Here is a 21,436-nt window from a genome sequence, read left to right on the forward strand (position 1 = left end):
GGTATTGGAAGATATATTTGAGCCATGAATAAAACTATATCATATAATTCATCAACTCCGTATAAATATATATATCTATATATATAATTTTATAATTTTTATTTTTAATTATAATGGGTAAGGTATAGTCTTTACCCGTACCCTTACTCATACTCAGTAAGCTAAATGAGAAAATGAAAAGCATTACACATACCAATCTTATCAAATACGGTACGGGTAGGGTAAACAGGTGCCCTTGAGACCCCTACTTCCATCCAAATTTGGTCCAATTATTTCGCTTTTGGTTGATAAAAATAGCAATAAATGGTTCAAATCCATCTCTTTTCATTATTTATAATCTCCCTTATCCTAAACATATAGAATTTTAAATATCAACCAACTTTATTATAGATACATTCCGAAAGGTACAAAGAGCAAACTCAGAAGAGATGCTACATATCAACAAAGTTCCATTTCACTAAATTGATGCAACGCTACAGCACTAGAAAAAGCATCTTATCAATTCAATTGGGAAGCGTAAGAGACAGTTCTCACTATCTAGGATTATATCTTCTTGTACTAGCCTTTCCAATCTGCCATCTCTTGGGATCCTACGGCTGAGATGCAAGATGGTCGTCACTGTCTCAGCTGGTCGATTTATGAATAAGCCCATGAATCCCACCAAATTCCTTGCAAATAGCGGTGCTAGAGGCTGCATAAGACACAAATTAGTTAAAAATATATATATATATATTGATCAAAGTGGACAAAAGAAAAGGTTTTGCTTCTTACCATGAGTAATCAAATTAGTAGTCGGGAGTAGATTCTATGAGTAATGATCCTACCAAACTTAGAGTGAATGCCTAAATAATAGATATCGTTTTGACGGCCTAAGAGTTTAGGCACGCCAACAAAAGGACAAAATAAAGGTGAAGGTTACTCAAAGTTACAAACAATACCAGTAGGCATGGTAATAACAAGTGCCATCTGTCAAGGCTTACCTTCCCGTATTACCTCTCGAATGCACGTGTCATTCCTCTGCCAATACCTTTATTCAAAGAAAATCGTTCCTGCAAAGCTTGTCACGTGACAACACCTTCCTTGCTTCTCATGCTTCCATATAAAGCAATTTAAAGAAAACCTCGCTGATCCCTTAAAAGGGCATCATCATTTGGATTGCCAAATTAAATTAAAAAAAAAACCCCGATAACAGGTCATGTATATGGATGAACGAACAAACTGCATAACAGAATTCTTTTAAATGAAAATAAAAAATAATAAAATGAACAGATCAGTACAAATCCCATTTGTTCCTGATCTTATTAATAGACCAAGTATCATTAAAAACTGAAGTCTAATAGGAATATTAAAAAGGGCAGTAGAAACTATATTAAAATATTCAATGCACAAAAAATGGTACACAAATAAAACCATGCAAAAAAAATAAACTGGCACTAAAATAGAAGTCTAAGAGACCATACAAAAGGACACACAGTTAACATACTGATAGCTGGTAAAGAAGAATATTCCACAGCAGAAAATGTTATACTACTCAGAAATCTGGTTCCTCCACATATTCCTGCTCTTGCTCCTCTTCATACTCCTCTTCGTCTTCATCGATTTCATCGTCAGGCGCCACATCATGGGGCAGCCATGTTGTCAGTGGTGTTGGAATTGGAGGAAGTTGCGGAAATACATTTGTTCTTGCAGGAGGCTTCGGCCTATCCACCTCCTGAAATCTCAGAGAATTATTTAGAAAAAATGAGCAAAATGTAGATGGGTGGCAATACTGACATTTATAACAAGTGAAGGAACTAATGCAACAAAGGTAATTAAATTAGATGTAAACTGAAGACAAGTCACTAAAATCTGACAGTAAAGACCCTTGCATCTTTTTCAATTCTAGTTCTGGTATCAAAGTTCACATTTAAGGATAAAAGCCTATAAGTAACAGCACAAAAACAAAACTTCAAAATTTAGTATAAATTAAGACCAAAGAAAACAATACTGCCACCTCACAATTCACAAATTGAATTGACAAATGGAACCAATGAAATCCAATGCAAGAGTTACAATTTTACGTTCTAGTAAACATCCTATTGTCAGATGTACTCCATTTTACATTCTGGTAAACATCCTATTGCTGGGAGTAGGTTCTATTACATTGCACTAGAATCGACTTCGTAGAGAAATTACCAGAAAAAATCAGTACAAAAAGAAAGTAATTAAATTAGATGTAAACTGAAAGACAAGTCAGCAAAATCTGACAGTAAAGACACTTGCATTTTTTTCAATTCTAGTTTTGATATGAAACTTCAAAATTTAGTATAAATTGAGACCAAAGAAAACAATACTGCCAGCTCACAAATTTAATTGAAAAATGAAACCAATCAAATCCAATGCAAGAGTTCAATTTTACATTCTGGTAAATATCCTATTGTCAGATGTACTGAATTTTACATTCTGGTAAATCACTATTACGCATCAAAATCACTGTCACTTCAACTAATCAATTAGAAGGGAACAAAGAAAAGAAAGCATACATATGGAAAATCTAGAGGGTGGCGATAGGTGTGCTGCTCTTCCTCCTGATCCCACACCAAGCACACCGTCAAATCTCTCCGACGCCGTTGAAGCGCGCACGGCCGACTTCGAAGAGAAATGCAGCTATTCGTTGGACTAACAGTGACAGCTCCGTTAGAGTTTTTGACGACCGGAGAAGGAGAGAAGAAGGCGGCGGTCGCCGCTGAGAGACACCACAAAGAGGCCATTTTTTGTTCTCTCGTTATCCCTTTCCTCTCTAGGATTTTATCTGAGACTGAATAGTGGGCCATTGGGCTGAAACTGGGCCGAACAAAGCCCATAATTTATATATTTCGTCCGTTATTTCATTTTAAGTCCATAAATGAAATGGGTTCCGTTATTCCAAATTTTGTGTTTTGATCAGAACTGTCCAATCAGAGTTCGGACAAAAAGTGGGAAACATCTGACGGTCCAGATCTAACCTCAAAATTTTGAGTTATTGTAGGGGATTAGGATCACATCTAATCCGACTTTGCTTTTTTAGTTTTTCTTCTGATCTCGTCACAAGTTAAAACAGTAAAGTCGTTCTCTTTATGATAAGGCTTGTGTTGCTATTTTATGTGAAGAATGGAGGGAAGAAACATAAATTAATTATAAACCTTACAAATTCTAAAATTTAAATGATTTACAAGTTATGTTTATACATGTTGCACACTATTTGGTATTTTGTGTGTTTGGATGAGAGTGGGGTTAGCGAAAATAGCGAGCTAATTCAAATTCGAAATAGTCGCTAATTCAACATTTCAATGAAAAATAATGGAATAGCGAGCTAATTAATTCTGCTAATCCAACAGTTTGGATCAATTACTTTTTCACCCAGACACTTTACATATTTCAAATTTTCTTTTGTCCAAATTAACAATCCTACGTACTAGAGGACCAATTATTTGAAATACTGACAAAAATATATGTAACAAATAGGTACCAATTTTTTTATCAAATTATGCCTTGCACACTCTAACAAATGGATTAATCACAGAACCAATCCAAAGAGATCCATCTATCTCACTAACCTCACTGATCAAAGTACTGTCATCTCCATTCAAAGCCTCCAAAATCATGCCTTCCTGATTCAACCTAAATGCCACTGGTACAGTGCCGGCTGGGTCATCGAGCTTCGTCGAAGCCATAGCAACCCAGTATTCCCCTCTTGGGTTTCTTTTTATGTTATCTGGGTAACCTGGTAGATCGACAAAGTGCTCATAGCTACCCGTTTTGGGGCCCTTGATCCAGTATTTATGGATCTGGCACAAGGAGGTTTGTGCAATCAGGAGGTGTGTGCCATCATGGCTCACTACTACGCCGTTCGGGTACATTAGATGGCTTTTCAGGATGGCGAGTTTTTCAGTCCTTGGATCGTACTTCATCAGCCTACCAGTCGAGTCATTCGAAGCGATCATGTCATGATGGTTCCTGTTATACATTACATGTCAGATTGAGATTTTAGTTTCAGTAAGGATCAGCCATTACATGGTAAAGACAGAGCATTAATTGGAAAAAAAAAAAAAAGCTTTCAGTTTCATTCTCATTATCAAATATCAATATTGAAAATTTGAAACAAAAAAATATTTTATTATTATAACTTACTGTTACTTGTTTAATTTTGTAGTAAATATAGTTTTAGAATTTAGAGTATCTCTCTTTTATGGTTCATTTCTTGGAAAATATAATTTAATTTAAAACATGAAAATAATATGTGTTGTTCATATAATTTAAATTTTTTTCAACAAATAATTAAAAAAAATAAGTTGAGCTATAATGGCATTTTGATGTATTACCAATGATATTTTAAATTTAATAACATATATAATGCGCCTTATTTATATAAAAAATAGTACATCAATACGTTTAATCTTTTAACTTGAACAGTATGGTGTAAGAAATCAAATAAATGTACCATATATACATCAATTAAAAATAAAGTATCTTTACTATCCATCAGTTCTGAGAAAAAAAAATGGCAGAGCTAATTGAAACTGAAATCAACCATACTGGTCCATTTTTTTATGCTATTGCGTCGGATGATGTATCAGGTGTGTGTATATATATATCAAAAGTTTAAATAACATTTATCACGTTATAACGGAACAGTTAAAAAAATAACGGTATTGTCATATTGTGCCACTATGGCATGCTATAACATCAATAGCGCTATTTAGAACTCTGATATAGATTAATGACTAACTAAATGTACTCACTAAGTTGATGGGACAAGATCAGATCCAAGTATTGGATGGTGGGATTTACAACTTTACAGTTCAGATTAATTTAATCCGATGTCTATTTGGGGATAGTACACGGAGACAGTCTTATGTGTGCCTTGAGATCCGTGCAAAGTTAAAAAGGTCGGTCCAGATCCATTAATTCTAAAAGATTTTCTTGTCCGGTACGTACCGGGAAATTAAGATATGAATTCGAGTGGATGCGGATTTTGAAGTTACGAAATTAAGAAGTTATTTTTACAAAAAGCACGGGATCAATTTACGGTATTCATAATATTTTATTGAAAAGTAAAATTAAGTGATCGCTGCTATCGGTGAAATAAACAACACCTGTTTCTTGATCCACATCTAACCCATTAGTAAATTTAAATGGATCTCCTCCTGCCTTTCTTGCCAAAACTTTCACCAGACCGCCTTCTGGTCCCACTACCAGTAAGCCATGGGAAGCATCTGTTATGTACAAATTTCCAGTGGCATTGTGGAATTGCAAACCCAACGGTCTACCGCACTTGCTCTCCGTCATCTCGCTGGTTTCCCCCTCGCAATCTGGGTCACTGTAATGAGAAAAAAATTAAATGGATCAATGTGGAACATTTAAGAATGAGTTGAACTAATCCTACTTTTCTTCGGCATTGAGGGTTTAATTCCAATCTGATTAGATCGATTCCTACCAATTCATCCGATTCCGACTTCAAAGCCAACTTATCGATTCCAATTCTGGTTCCGATTTTCAGCGCTTAACAATGCCTGATTAAAAGAACCGGGACTTTTCGATGCAAATTAAACATGAAATTCATAACTAACATAAATAATAGCGTAATTTTTTATTTTTCTCTTATGAGGATTGCGTACCGATGCATCGAGTTGTAGGCGAACTCCTTCCAACCAAGTTCAACCCCTAGCCACTTTAGGATTCTTCCATTAGAGACCCCAGTATATGGCCCGTGCCCAAATCGATCAAAGGATATGCTCTCGGGACCAAACCCGTTGTGGAGCTGCAGCTCGACAATGCATTCTTCAATGGTCTTTGTCTTATAACCCACACTGAAAGGAAGAAGAGCAACAAAAACAGCAATGAAAGATAAGTACCTTGGTTTCATATATATATTGTTTGAGGAAGAGTTTAGTTTTTACTTTGAATGATGTTGTTTGACATCTTCTTTTGTCTTCAACTTATAGCTAGGTTTTTATATAAGGTTGAGGCCTTATTGCTTTACCCTTTTTTTTTTTTAATTTGGTTTAGAATGGTATATATCCAGCTGTGCAAGTACCTCTATAGATATATAAATATGAGCTTGGTTGGGGCCCGGTGGGGTACACATTGAATAGGGGTGTCAACGGATACAATAAGGATTGGGTGCAACTATTTTTATATCCGCATCCATTACAAATTATTCTAATTATCTATACTTTATAATTATCTGCTACAAATTATTTTACTCGTACCTTACTTTTAACCGTTATGTTTATCGGAAAACGGAAACGATAACATATAGATAACAGATAATGCTAATATAATAATTATTTTTATTATTTATTAAATAAGACATTAAAATATTAAAACATAAACATTTATTTCACATATGTATAGTAAAGTGGTATGTTGCATATTGGTACCTTATTTCATTCATAAAAGACTAGGATTTTCTGTAGATACAAATGAACTAGTTTCAGCGCTTGCACAACATGCACGTGTATAATTATTTGTTCAAATATTAAGTACTCTTTTCAATACTTATTAATATATAATATATATAATTTTTTTATAATTAAATAGGCTTTACCTACACTTTTACCTATTTAGATAACAAAAAAAAATCTTTACCCGTATTCGTATCTGATAAGTTTACAAAAAGAAAATCTTACTTGTACCTGTCTTATCAAATACGGTATGGATCGGATCGGGTAAATGAATAAAACAGGTGCCACTGACGCCCCTAACAATTGATGTATACTAATTTTTTTAATCTCTGAGATGCTTATTTATTTCGAATTGAATCCCAGCTGATAATACGGTGGCCACACGTTTCCGATCTAAAATCTGTTAGTAATCTTTTCCGAAATATTTTATGTGCTAATTAATTAATTTAATCTCTTGCCCAACTGTCCAAGCTGTCTTACTCGTGCTTATATAATATTTTGTGTAAAATGTCAATCGATCAAATAATTTAGACATAATATTATAAACATTTTGGGCATTTTGGACATTTTTGACAAGAATAAGTGGATTTTTTATTTCAAATAGAATCAAATTTTAATTATTTTAAGAGAACAAGCACTATTGGTTTGATTTGTATAAAAAACAATTCCACCGATTCTAGAGATCAATGGAGGGAAAAATAATTATTCGATTTATGACTTGAACCAAATTTAAATTCTCTCTCCACCGATCTCTAAAATCAGTGGAGCTGCTTTTTATAGGAACTATATAAAACAACAATGCTTATTTCATTAAAATAATCAAAACTGATTCTATTTTTAAAAAAAAATCGAATAAGTGAGTATCATAGAGTACAAGTGCTTAACAAATAACAACTTGGGTATTTCTTTCAGATATTTTGGTCGGTAATAACTATACTTTAAAAAATTTCCTTTTTTTTTTTTTTTTACTTATTTGAGGCTGAATAGTGGGCCACTGGGCTGACACTTGGCCTACTAAAGCCCAGACTTTATATATTTAGGCCGTTATTGCTATTTAGTTCACAAAATCTAATGTTTCTGTTCCCCTAAATTAATCAAAATTTTGTGTTTTGGTAAGTATTGTTCGATTAGAATCCGAATCAATTCAGTTCAAAGTGGAGTGCATGAAGTCCCTTTAATATTTGTGCTAGAGCAAATCGGACGGTACGGATCCAAACTCAAAATTTGAGTTATTGTAGGGGATCAGAATTCAAATCTAATCTTCTTTTTTTTTTTTACTTTTTGAAATAATCTCTATAAATTTATAATTTGCAAATCAACCCCTACAGTATGCGTGAGATAAAATATAACCCCCAAGTACGTGCTCTTTAATTACAAAAAAGTTCCTTCTGCATTGTTGAGGAATTATGAGTAGATTTTTCTCCGTCCTTCAAAAGGACCGTATATGTGTATTATTGATATAATGTACATATATTTATTTGAAGGTTAGTGATTTTAATATCTACTAACAATTCAATCGATAAAAAATATATTTACAACAAGTTTAGTGACTTCAATTTCTAAATTTGCTTCTTTATTTTCACGAAAATTTCAAAATTACTCTAATCACCATTAATCACTCTCTAAATTCCTACATTTACTCTTCTAATTAATCATTTTTCTATACACTCATAATCACTCTAATACCTTAATTTTCATCTCGCTCCACGACTAAATCTGCTTAATTTTGTGACCATCACTGCGCTATGACAACTGGATCTAGTCATTATCAAGTTCCGATCAAGATGAGGACTCAACGCTCTGAACTCCAATGATACTGCATTCTCAAGTTCGTTCGATTCGACTTCCTCCCCTCTCCGTCATTCTCTTCTCTTCTTTAAGAGGTAGAGCCGAGAAAGAAGGAAAGATATTGCTGTCGGAGATGAAGCTTCTGCTCATTCTAGATGGAAGGGGTAGAATGAAGGAGTGAAAGGTGGAGGGGACGGGTTGGCGCGCGGCTGCTCTTATTGTAGATATTTCTTATATACTAGTTGTCCATGCTTTAATTAACCTTCTGCTCATTTTCCTTTTAGGCACATATATATGAAATTATATATTTGAGACGTTTAATCTGGAACGAAGGGATCCCATTGACATTTGTTAATTTAAACTTGATAATTTTAACAAGAATTATAAATCAAGGATACATTACTGCAAAACAAAAACAAAAATTGTAGATGTTTCATTGGAGATATAAATAATTGCTAAACTATATATATTTTTTTCTGCAATTGATCATATGGTATCAGACTTGAAAAGTTGTAACAGGAAAAAAAGGGAATGAACAACAAGACTGATGCTCAATTCCTCAATGAATCCATTTCTGGGTGTACTCGCATGCATTAGATGACAATTAAACAAGTGTGTTAGTTTCCAATTCCCAAACTAAGATGACATTTCTTGATTTAAGCGAACATGCATGGTATGTGATGCATTATGTCAGCTTAAGGAACAATTTTTTAATTTAATTTAATTTAATTTTTTTAGAACAGATTACAGATCAACGCAATTAATTGTGTAATATTCACATAATTACAAGAGAACTTTCATCTGAATTTCGAACCTATAACATTTCATGCATAAAATATTATATTTTGCCACAAGATCAAAGACTGATTCTTGACTTAAGAATAATAAAATTACAAGACTTGATTGGCATTCCAATGCCTATCAGCTGGTGTCATGTCAAATTAGTATGTATTTATTTGAAGGACTTAATAGATTCTATATGATTTGAGGTTTTATGTACACTGTGATCAGAAACAATCTTTGCAAGAATTCAATAGAGTTCAATAAAGTTGATTTTAGTATGATTGATTTAGAATTGAATTTTTCTGACCACAATAAAAACTAGATCGAGAAGAATTCAGTATAACAGGTTTCAAAAAAATCCTAACTTTTATCTCTATTTACACTTATGCCATTCATTTAGGGTTAACGCTTACAACATAAAAGGTAAAAGAAAAAAAAATTAAAAACAAAAGAGAAAACAAAGAGTGTCTCGCAACCCAAACTCCATTTTATCAGAAGAGAACAAACAAAATTACTCACCGTAGAGGTGAAACTATCGATAGATGGCGAACGAAAAAGAAGGGAGAACAAGGTTAGGAGTGTCTCTTCACAGTGGTCCGTACAAATTGCGTCAAATACTATCAAATTTTGAGGCGATTTTACAGCGTGATTTCATCTCCTTCAAATCGCACTGATTTAATTTGACTCTCGCCTCTTTTTCGTCATCAAATCCATTTTCATTTCCAATTCCTAGGAGGTGTACTGTACTAGGATAGCATCAATTTAAAACTAAAATGAGGCTACCAAGGATGCAAAAGAAAAAAACTTTAAGAGTTATAAATTTTTGTATTCCTTGTATTGGAAGTTTGTGGCAGCAGAGATCATCCAATATGTACAGTACCTGTTTTAATTTCTAGTGTGCAATCCGTTTAGCTATGATTTGGCCCCCTACTCTATGCTGGAACAATCAAATGTCAATCAATGTGAACTTTTTAAAAAAAATATGTGCGCTTTTGAAGGTGTACTTGTCATGTTTTATTTTTTTTTTTTTTTTTGTGTGCAAATTTCATGTATAAATTAACCTCTCAAAAATCTCGAAATTAAGTATTTCTCCCTCTAAAAATAATAATATCATATTTACCCTTATAAATTTTAAAAGCTCACAAATTTATTCAATTTATGAATTTTTCCAATACAACTCATTTAAGTTAATATAAAATATCCATTTTATCCTTGATGTGGATCAAGTGCGCACAACTCTCGACCATGATCAGATATCAAACTAAATTTGATTTGATACCTATTGGAACGCTCCCTACTCCATTGCTGAGTCCTGAGACATGACTCGATCGGAGGATTTGGGGTTGTTTTGTGGTAATTCATTTTTTTTTTGTAAACCACAAAACTTCCCTATCTCGATCGGTGGATTTCTATAGGATGATTTTATTATTGTTTTAAATTAGTTGATGAAAAGATTATAGTGTCATTTCAGCCTATATAACGCCAACTTCAAAATATATCGAATCAACTTCAAACGGTGAATACAAATCGTTCAAATCCATCTATTTCATTAGTTGCACGTTTACATGCAAAATTTATAACTTTGCGAATTTATTTAGTATCAAGTCAAGCGGTTAAATGTGTGAGTTTTTAAGTTAATTTTAATGCATTCATTTTTCAACATTTTTGACCGCTTGATTTGATACAAAAATTACTAGAAAATATAGAAATATTGCATGTAAACGCATCACTCATAAAGTAAATCGATTTGAACGGTTTGGATTAGTTTATATTAGTCGTTTGAAGTTTATCCAATCAATTTTGTAGTTGGTGTTATATAACACCAATATCATACTAGGCGCCGGACTCAAGATTACATGTCTTAAATCAATCCAAATTTAATAGTGGTTTAAAAGTAAATATTTCAATAAATTACAAACGACAAAATAACTGAGTAATTTATTGTTGACAGCGCAGTTCAGATTATAATACTAGGTTTCTGCTATCGGGCAAAATATAGCAAATGGATATGGGCATTACCATTATACTGGTAAAACATCATTTTCAAGGAAAGAACTAGAAAAAGACAACAGTCCTTAAATTATTTCCAATTGTACCACAATCTCAACTACTGCATGGAAAAAGTCAAATTCATCTTTCACATTATTGACATCCACATGTATATATCACGCTGTTTCCTTAAGGCCAAAATAATAAAATAACAAGTTTAATTAGGTCTCCGTTAATCCATCAAACATGTATATATTTCTAATTAAGTTTAAATTCAGTTGACTTTATTTTGGCATCTTTTTTGGAATTTTAATATATTTTTTCTTATGGTCATTTAGTTTTGTTATTTACATCAGAAACTATTTTGACTTCAATGTTTTCCTAAGAAAATATCTATTAATGAAATAATTTTATTTTCCAGAAAATGTGTTTAATAACATTTATATGATAACTTCTGTTTGATATTATTGCTGTAAGTTGTGTTATATGAATCACTGCAAATATTTTCTGATATATTTCTTCTAATGTCGAATACTAATAAATATCTATATATCCATGCAAACAACTATTGTCAAAATGGAACATAATTTTCTGAATATTTCTTTTAATGCAAATAATGATCAATATGTCAATACAAATTAATTACCTATAAATTAAACTATTTAATTATCGACTTTATTTAAATTGATTGAAAAACTATTGCCATGATTTTAAAAATAATCATTATCAAGTGTTACCTCTCAATAAAAATAAATAATGATGAAGAAAATAAATTTTCATCATTGTAAAATTTTCCTCCATCTACATTATATATGTATGAGGAATTAGAATTCTGTTAAGAACCCAAAAAAAAAAAAAAAAAAATTGAATTCTGTCGTGGTCAGATGTGGATTTATTTGTGGGTCAAGTCTGTTATCTGTCATTTTGTTAATTTTAAGGAATGATGCTTTGCTTTGATATCATTATTTTTTATTTATTTATTTATTTAGTTCAAGGCTGTACCAAATTAACAGGAAATATTATAATAACGAAAGCCTTGTGATGATATTTTTTTTTAAGGTCAGCGAGCATATGCCTTGTGATATTATTTTTTCTTCATGTTTTATTTTATATATATGAACTAGTTGCCTATATATATATGGCGACTAGTTACTCCTAAGTTTTGGCAATTAATTTCTAGTAAATCTTCTTGTTTCGATCCAAATTATACAGCAAGTACAAAAATTAGAAGTCACTACTATAGAATACCATATCACCTACGGTTGGAAATCAATCAACATCGGTTATCCAGAAGTCAGTGATGGCGTCGACAGGATAGGTATACCCATTACCGACGGTTCTCTGCGTAGTAAACGTCGGTCTAGAGTGCACAAATCAACAGTTTATTAGAAACATAACCATCAGTGCTAATTTTTTTTATCTACTGTTTAAATGTGAACCAACTATCGGTGTTGAATGTGTTTTGTCGATGTTTCTTACTGAGACCGTCGGTGTTGGGGTTTTTTATCGACATTTGTTTTGTTCGAGCCATTCATGTTGGATGTTTGTTTCATCCTACAAATATGAATGGACCATTGGTGTAGGCCATTTTTATCGATATTTCACACAATTTAACAGTCGGTGTTGGTAGGAAATCATTCATAGAAATCTACAATATATAAACCAAATTTACAAGACACAATATAAACAAAATTTACAACTTCCATACACAAAATATTGTATTTTAGCAATCTTATGTTATGATTGATTTTTATTTGTATTTCCTCTGATCTATAGCAGCTTATCTGACAAGTAGATGTGTTGAATTATAAACTTAATTATTGTATCGAGAGCATCGACTCAATTTTGAGAAGTTAGAAGTCTTCAAAGAAAAAGAAAGTAAAAAAAAGAGGGCTGCCTACATAAGAGTTCAAATTCAAATTATCTTGTAATATATAATAGCCTTTAGAAATCATGAATGTTCTAGAGTTAACCAACTTATGTATTATATAAATAGAGGTATGAGCTTCTATAGGAAGTAGTGCATGAGTGAAATATATACAAGCCGTGGAATAGGAAAAACTAGTCTCTTGTACTCTTGTTTTGATATAAGAAATATATTTTGAAGTTATCTGAACTGGCAGTCCTAATCTATCTGATCTTTTAACTCGGCTACTCTTCCAACTCTATAAATAAACCCCATAACTATTCGTGTTCTTCACTCACTCACAACCTTTTCTTTGTTTATATATACTCTTCTACTTAATTTCATTCAGTAACTCAATAACCATGGGCAACGAACCAACATTATTCACAATCATCAACAAAGCCGATGAGGACTACTGTCTTGCCATCCATGGTCGTAAGGTCGTGATTGCTCAATCCATCCCACATGATCCCTACCAGGTTAGCTAGCTGATTCTTATATTAAATCTATCTTCATCAATCATCACCATGTTTTATATTAATGTGATATGATTTCGAATGTGAGAGCAGCAATGGTTTAGGAAGGATACTGCGACAATGGACGAGGAAGGTCAACATGCCTTTGTGCTTGTCAACAAAGCCACTAATGAAGCAATCATGCACAACGGAACAAGTGGTCCTGTGAGTCTTTAGTTTTCTTCCTCTAGACACATACATATTTCTTGACTACAGAGCAAATAAAATTACAAATCTCTGACAAATTTAGATCATGTTCTGTATGGTTTTTTACTCATTACCTTCTTCTTTCCAAATTAGATGAGTCTGGTTCCATATGATGTGGCGTCGCAGGACAAATCAGTGCTTTTCACTGAGTCCAAGAAGGATGACCAGAGTTTCAGGTACATCCGTAGGGCCAGCGTCATCGCCTACCACATGACCGCCAACAACCACGAAATCCAAGATGGTAGAATCATTGACCTTTCGACTGGGACCCACATCAGCGAATGGTGGAAGTTCACATATAACAATAAGGACCAGCTGGGTGTCACCATCTCCTGTCGCAGCAAAGAGGGCTATAATCTTACCATTCGTGATGATACTGTAATGTTGGCTCCGGCTGATTCGAAAGATAAATATCAGGCGGGTCATATATCTCCTTCATTATTATTATTAAATTCCTTTATAAATATTAATATAGTTTTACCTTACATATTATATGTTACAATCGCAGGCATGGATCAAAGATATTTCATACGGTAACCAAGTCAAAGATGAAGACAATCGACGGTCCTTTGCATTGGTTAACAAAGCCACAGGCAAAGCGATCAAGCATGGTTTTGGCCCTGGATATCTAGTAGGCATCCACATAGCTACATAATACATCCTTTATATAAGAAAATAAAATATTTTGTTGCAATGGTGTCAATATATTGACAGCTTTCTCATTCAGGTCCAGTTGGCACCATTCAACCCAAATTATCTGGATGTATCGCTCCTATGGACAGAGGACAGCAAGGATCTTGGCTTCCAACAAATAAGAATGCAAACCAACAAATCGGTGGTCTTTCATGCATTTTATGTGCACCAGCCAGACTCGAACAAGGCACTCCTAGCATTACGGCCAAAGAGTGATAGCTATGATCAACATTGGAAATATCAAGAAATTGTGTGAGTTTTTAGGAAATTTCTGTTGGCAAGTAATAACTTCTCTTGTGCCATCTTTTTTGATAATTTACTCTTGGTTTTCCTATAATAATAAAACAGAAAGATCTGTCTCTATCAATGTTTTTTTTTGATGAAACTGTCTCTATCAATGTTTTCTTAACATATCCAGTTCTTTCTATTTTGACTATATTTTGACAGAGGTTTACTTTTTTATAACAATTTTTATATTGCACCAGATAGTTTGTTCTAGTAGCTATCACAACACCAGTCCAGTATGTATTTCATATTTCCAAATGGGGTAATTAAGCAACTTACATGACACAACTGGTTGTTAGATATAAATATGTCACACAACCTAATCCTCAGCTCTTGATGACTTCCTTTCTTTAGCATGTGAGATGTTGGAAATGCTTCCACCACGGGCGATCAATGGGACCCCAGTAAGGGAGACTTCTTTTTTTGACAGCAGCAAGATGATTCCAAGCCGGGCCGGTAGTAATGAATGAAATTAATTAGTTGTTGATTGTGTTATGGATTGCTTAAGCTAATTAAGAACTCTCAGCTATGGTTTCTTATGAAATTTGGTTTCTGGCAACAGTAATATATGCTTTGTATTTCAATAAGAACATTTGTCATCAGGTGTGTTTCTCAGTTCATGTGTGAAATTGTAATGATGTCAGTTTTAATAAATCATTGTGTGGTGTTGTTTGTTTTTATTCCATTTCTCTCTGCTTCTGAAACCAGGTTGATCTGGAGATTAATATTGGATTCCAGTGCTACACGATGTATGTACTTGTTAAGATGAACACGATAGGTCTCTAATGTGTTATAACTTAGGAAGTGACGGAGTTCGAATATTTATATAGGATATAAGCTAGGGCTGAGCCAGACTTTCAAACTATGGGTACACAAACAAATTGTAGGGTTAATCATATAAAATTTGCATGATGTGTATTGAGGTGAATTTTATAGTACCCGTAGCATTTTACTCTAAACTATATAGAAAATCATGTATAAGCACATAGATTTTGAAAATGAATAGGGTTAATGACCCTCCATTCACTATCACTTAATCCGTCCCTGAGGGGAGCCAATAAAATTTGTATGGGTGTTTCGAGGGTTCGTTCAACATTTTTGAAGGACAGTGAAAACACTGTCAATTTCATTGATAGAAAAAGGTTATGTACAAAGTATTCCTCATCACTACATCTCTGCAGTATATCTACATGTAATTACAACTCAATTAATTAACTAACTAATCAGTAGGCCGCCTGATCTTGGTGTACACCCTTTGATAGAATGCGCACTAGGAACATCCGTTTTTATGACATATATATATACATATCCACGATAACTACAGTAAAATTTCATTTGTGAATCAGAATTAATAAGCTAGAATATAATTAATATCTAACTAGCTTCCACACATTGGAAGACATATGCTAGAATCTATTTCTTCCACATTGGAAGACATATCTAACTAGCTTCCATAAGATCAATGGAGATGCCGTAATGTTTTTACCACAAAATAATAACAGACACAAATTTAGAAAAAGCAAAAAATAAAACGTACGAGTATAAAATCATAAGCATAGAAGGAAAAATCAGCTGAGTAGGTCCGGAATCGGATGTAAGTGAGCCAAATTTCAACCGAATTACACAGATTGCGAGTTGTCATAAAAAAACCGGACTCAACAGTGTGAAACCGGCTGAGTCAAGCAATTCCAGACTGAGTCTCTCCTAGATGGCCGATTTTGCATTTATTTTTTCGGAATCTGGAATTTGTTGTTCTAAGTAGCAGCCCGAAAATTACAATTTACAGATTATGCGTAAAAATGAAGCAAAGCAAACGATGCGGGGGGAGACTATTCTGACATATAGGGTCCGCACTAAAAAGCATCAAGGGAATGAACCTAATAGATTGGGCCTCTGTTTTATCATATTAGGATAATATTTATTTTCCTTTTTATCATGAGGAGGATCCACTTATAACATTTGTTGTAAGTTACAATATCTTACAATAATTCCGATTCCGATTTTTTCTTCTATGCTCATAAGCAGTCAGATCTCAATCATACATACATCTTTCAAATTTAAGTATCAACGTTAGTGGTACAATCATTATTGTACAAAGATCGTTCATAACACTACAAAGTTTCCTAGGAACATATTTTTATATGTTACAATATGATAATCTGCTTCTCAGTAACAAGTTGCCTGGGTATTCCTAAGATCGTTAATACAACTACAATGACAACTAATTAACTGAATAGTGAATACTATACATGAGGTTTGCTCTAATTCATTTTGTAATTACTCAGCCAATATCTTCTTGTTTATAGCATTACTGTTCACGAGGACAAGAGATTTCTCGAATTCAAAATCAAATTATGTACTAAATTTAAATTATTATTTACTGTGTGGTGTGTTTTCCCTTACACTTTTGTCAAAAACTAAAAGAAAATACTATGACATGATTTTTTATGCGATTGCTCATGTAGCCAGTCCGCTGGGCTTGATCGAGTTCTTTTGGGGCTAAATAAATTGAGGCATATAGAAATCAAAGTCATCAAGGAGTTGAGTTTTATTTCTACAAATTTGAGGGACCAAAGTGAGTATTTGGATAGAATTAGCAACGCGTTGTGTGCAACTAGAGCTATGGCGCACAACATCAAGATAGTAGGCACCAATGGGTGGAGACCAATAGGAAAGGGCAATTTGAGAGACTCAACTGGGATCGTGGCAGATGGCGGTTTTGACGGAAGTTTGTGTGCAATGTTATTAGTAATTATACATTGCTCTCCTAATAAGATGAGGCATTAATTTTAATTACAACATCCTTTTATGACACTGATTCAAACCATATATGTTTCAATTTTTTAAAATTTTATATGCTAAATTTCTGTTTTTCTCCATACCTTTTACATCCCTAAGACTTTTATCACAATAAAATCCTATACATAACTTCCAAAAGCAAAACACAAGTATATAAAGTCGTTTAAGCATCAAACAAAAACACTTCATAAGACTTAACATCACCCTTCATTCTGCTATGTTATATAGTCAAGTCAAGTCATTTTGCGTATGATGTCTTTCACAACACTTGAGCAACTCTTTAACAAATGCTCAAAACCATCTGTTTCGATGGCAGAGTTCAAGGCTTCGGGGGAGGCAAGATGCCTGAGACATTCAGCTTTGAGATGTGATAAATTGTGCTGCTCAGCCAATGCAAGTGTTGTACCAATATTACTCGTGTCAAGATTGTTACATAGCTTTTGTTCACAAGTTGACCTCAACCTCTTCAACAAGTACCTATCAGCTGCAACGAGCAGATGTTGAGTCATCACTGTATCAGCATGCTTATCAATCTCTGGAAGGGTGTCGTTATAAATGAAATGAAGCATAGCCTGAAATACTGGAGCCTCCATGTCTGTTATCTTAATCTTCTTCTTTTTCGCCTCTATCACCCGACCGAAAAGAAGTGACTTAAATACTGGTGAGCTAGCAGCCAGAATGCATTTATGCGCCTGAAAGCTCTTACCACCTACTTGAACAGTTATATCAACACCAATTTTATTGGACAGGAGACTACCAAGTTGCTCGTGGATATTAGAAGGTGGAACGGGAACTGTCACGGGGACATTATCGTAAGTCACCGGTTCTTCTATAACGGTTACATCACAAATTATTGTGAGACTATCCTGTCTAAGACATTTTGAAGTTTCAAAATCTTTTGTTTCCAAGAATTTGGGGAAACCCCAGCCGGCGCTAGAGGTCTTGAAGGTTTGCGGTTCAGATTTTGCCATGTACATTGCTTCACCAGAAGCGTAGTCCAGAAGTGAGAAGCTGTAGATGGCTCTCGGTTCACCTAATTGGGATGTGAATTCGAGATAGACAGACATATAATCTGAAGACTCCTTTGTTACTCCATGAGGGTAGTATTTGATTATCCATTCATAGCCATCGACAAAGAAGGTTCTTGAAACGATGAACTTGCCTATACCGCGTCCCTTGGTGAGCGAGTAGTTCTGAACTTCGAAACTGTGCCTTCCATTTATAGTACGCATGTGACTTACAGAATCTATTTCTTGCCTGTTATTACTCAGAGCAAATTATACAAAAATGAAGATGTTAGAATTTGATATGTCATGTTATATACACTATACTATAATTCAAGAAATTGACGTAATATATATATACATTTTTTAGAATTTTTTTTTACTATTTTCTTAGAATTTTTTAAAACCAGAAAAACACTGATTTTGAAAATTCTAAAAAAACAGTAATTTTTTTTTCAAAAAATGTGAAATTTAATCTCCAAGCACATTTCAATATTAAGAACATGTTGAGAAATTCGAATTGATTATTTGAACTATAAAACTGGAGATATAAGCGCAAACTAAAACACTCACTTTAATTTGCAAAGTATGGTAACCTATCTCTCAATATATATACATGTGTACTGGCTTAATCATATATGTAACTAACACAACAAGTAACACGCAACAAGAATGGGAGGAGTATTCGCGACCGATACTGTCGGTATACCGTCGCAAATATTACCTTCACTAATAGAAAAAAATACTTTTATGACAGTATACCTTCATAAATAATCACTTTTATCGTCGCGAATACTTTCACATTCTTGTTGTCATGCACACTTGACCGACATTACAAAGCGTCGGTGATAGAATGCAAAGGCACAAAAGTATATTTTGTACAAACCACTTATATTATACTCTCCCTACATGCTGATGATGCTGAAACACATACATATATAAACTTATCAAATTATAAATATTTATTGCTACATGGTCAATCTATATCACCTATTACTTAACCAAAGTTGAAATTTATTAATCCCCACTAATTAGTTGCTAGCAATTCATGAGGCTTTTTTGTATTTTGTTTCATTCTTTATTAGAAACACTACTAGAATAATCGTTTGTTGCATGCCCAGCATCAGTTTGTTGCATGGTAGAGACGGCCCATGCGATGTTTATTGACTTTCTTAAACTTGTTGCATGCAAATGCCCATGTAACAGGTATCACATGCAATTGTGTGATGTACAACCATACAACTGTGTGATGTTCAACCATGCAAATAAGTTTTGAAGGTCAGATATTATAATTAATTCGATATCCATGCAACAGCTCAACTCTATGGCCATACAACTACTTATTATATTTTATTAAAGGTCCATGCAACTACTTAAATCCATAGCCGTGCAACTACTTAACCCCATATTTATATTATATTTTATTGAAAGTCCATTTGAAAAGTCCACTATTCGCATGTAAATAGTCTGGACTGAAAGTTCCAAACAATTGCATGGGATTAGCCGTGCAGTAGTTTATTTACTGGAGACAGATTCATTTCTGTTTATTTGATATCTCTTTTTCAATGAAACTCTTTAATTAAAATTCACAACAACAACATGAAGTTCAATGATTTTTTGTACGTAAGCTTCTTAAATATTAACCCAAAAGGAGCCCTATCACATAACCTAGTTCCATACTAAAAATTAAGACAACAATTAAGAAATCTCTGGATAGTTGACTCGACGAGCTTGTTCTCAACATTATAAGGTTAATATTTCAGGTTCTTGTAAATTTCTTAAATGTTAATCATAATGCAAACGTAGAGAAGAAAGAAAAATTTGAAACAAGAGATTAAAAAGAAAAAAGTACCCTTTGATTGTTTGCGTAGGCCCACAGGAGTTTGTTGAGTTTTCCATTTACAATACGTGTGCTTCTGTGTGTGTGTGTGGGGGGGGGGGGGGGGGGGGGGGGGGGGTCTATCAATGAGACAAAGGGAGAAATATATATAAGGTTAATTGATATTGCCCCCATTTTTTACCTCTATTTCCTCTCCAATTTTATCATCAAGTTCTAAATATAACTTTAGCATGATCTTCATTTTATGACATCCAAAATTTAATGAGGCCTTGCTATATATATAGTGGCCTCATTTATAGAGTGCTAATTAAAGAGAAATGGGCGCATTCAACCTAGTGCTTTTTTTGGAGTTGTTTTGCAATGTGGTTATGTGAATAATTGTGACCAGGCACGGAAATAGCTAGAAACTTCATATTGAAGAAAAATATATATTGATAATAATAAAGTTTGATGAACAAAATTATAAATTTTCATTTTATATATCGGACTTAATTAGCCTCCATTCTCTCCCACTTAGAATGAAATGAGCTATATATTTTGAACACGTTCATTTCTTATTATTTTTTAACCGCTTGATGTAATACTAAATTAATTTATAACTTTATAAATTTAATATGTAAAAATAATACTTATTAAGTTCACAGTCACAGACAACTCAAGAACCCGATTTTTTTATTAATAGAAAAAAGGTAAATAAATATCGAAATAGAGATAGGATTTCGTGAAATTTCGGAATATAAGAAAAACGTGATGGAATATCACGTTCATTGAATATTATAAACTATCACGTCCAGCTAATCTAAATTGTAAACTCCTTCATTTTCTAATTAACTAAAAAAAAATTACTGGACGTGAGAGTAAATCACGTCTAGCAAAAGAATTTCTGCTTTGGTCATTAGTTTACATTTTAAATTTTCAAGAAAAACAATCACGTCCAGATTTTGAATTGTTGGCATGTTTTGGCTGAACGTGATACTCTATTACGTCTAGAATTTTTTTTAGTTAATTAACAAGTGTGGTATTTAATTAGCTGGACGTGAAAGTTTATAACGTGCAATGAACGTAATTGAAATTTCATGAAATCCTATATCCTACGCTCAAGAACACCTAGTTCTACTTATTTTTTCTTTACAGCAGCAGATCGATGGAGTCCGTGTCCCTCCAAGTACCTTAGATGCAATTTAAAAAGATGGACGATCCAG

At 33.4% G+C, this 21,436-nt stretch overlaps 2 protein-coding genes and 2 pseudogenes across 3 annotated transcripts; 1 reads left to right on the forward strand and 3 right to left on the reverse strand.

The window, feature by feature from the left end:
• Positions 1–1,339: 1,339 nt before the first annotated feature.
• Positions 1,340–2,787, reverse strand: LOC144545954 (uncharacterized). 2 transcript variants are annotated; one of them, XM_078294502.1, is made up of 2 exons: positions 2,523–2,787; positions 1,340–1,708 (listed from the first exon to the last, which is right to left on the reverse strand). In XM_078294502.1, exons 1-2 carry the CDS (start codon positions 2,748–2,750, stop codon positions 1,532–1,534), a joined length of 405 nt encoding a protein of 134 aa, XP_078150628.1. In that variant the 5' UTR covers positions 2,751–2,787; the 3' UTR covers positions 1,340–1,531. The 2 variants fall into 2 exon arrangements, with proteins under 2 accessions (XP_078150628.1, XP_078150627.1); XM_078294501.1 differs by having other exon boundaries at positions 1,340–1,711; positions 2,523–2,781.
• A 716-nt stretch (positions 2,788–3,503) lies between these two features.
• On the reverse strand, positions 3,504–5,884 carry LOC144545484 (protein STRICTOSIDINE SYNTHASE-LIKE 10 pseudogene; annotated as a pseudogene).
• A 7,369-nt stretch (positions 5,885–13,253) lies between these two features.
• Positions 13,254–14,562, forward strand: LOC144545485 (ricin B-like lectin R40C1). Its single transcript, XM_078294053.1, has 5 exons — positions 13,254–13,370; positions 13,461–13,571; positions 13,707–14,030; positions 14,122–14,244; positions 14,341–14,562. Exons 1-5 carry the CDS (start codon positions 13,254–13,256, stop codon positions 14,560–14,562), a joined length of 897 nt encoding a protein of 298 aa, XP_078150179.1.
• Positions 14,563–17,610: 3,048 nt separating this feature from the next.
• On the reverse strand, positions 17,611–18,641 carry LOC144545988 (BTB/POZ and MATH domain-containing protein 1 pseudogene; annotated as a pseudogene).
• Between the last annotated feature and the right edge of the window lie 2,795 nt (positions 18,642–21,436).

Source organism: Carex rostrata, chromosome 28 (genome assembly GCF_964058835.1).
Source record: "Carex rostrata chromosome 28, lpCarRost1.2, whole genome shotgun sequence".
Taxonomy (NCBI): domain Eukaryota; kingdom Viridiplantae; phylum Streptophyta; class Magnoliopsida; order Poales; family Cyperaceae; genus Carex; species Carex rostrata.

Coding starts and splice junctions, on each gene's coding strand:
- LOC144545954 (XM_078294501.1), bottom strand. CDS start 2,750: ATGGCCTCTTTGTGGTGTCTCTCAGCGGCGACCGCCGCCTTCTTCTCT. Junction 1,712..2,522: donor ACCCTCTAGATTTTCCATAT/GTATGCTTTCTT, acceptor CTGAGATTTCAG/GAGGTGGATAGGCCGAAGCC.
- LOC144545485 (XM_078294053.1), top strand. CDS start 13,254: ATGGGCAACGAACCAACATTATTCACAATCATCAACAAAGCCGATGAG. Junction 13,572..13,706: donor ACAACGGAACAAGTGGTCCT/GTGAGTCTTTAG, acceptor TTTCCAAATTAG/ATGAGTCTGGTTCCATATGA. Junction 14,245..14,340: donor GTTTTGGCCCTGGATATCTA/GTAGGCATCCAC, acceptor TTTCTCATTCAG/GTCCAGTTGGCACCATTCAA.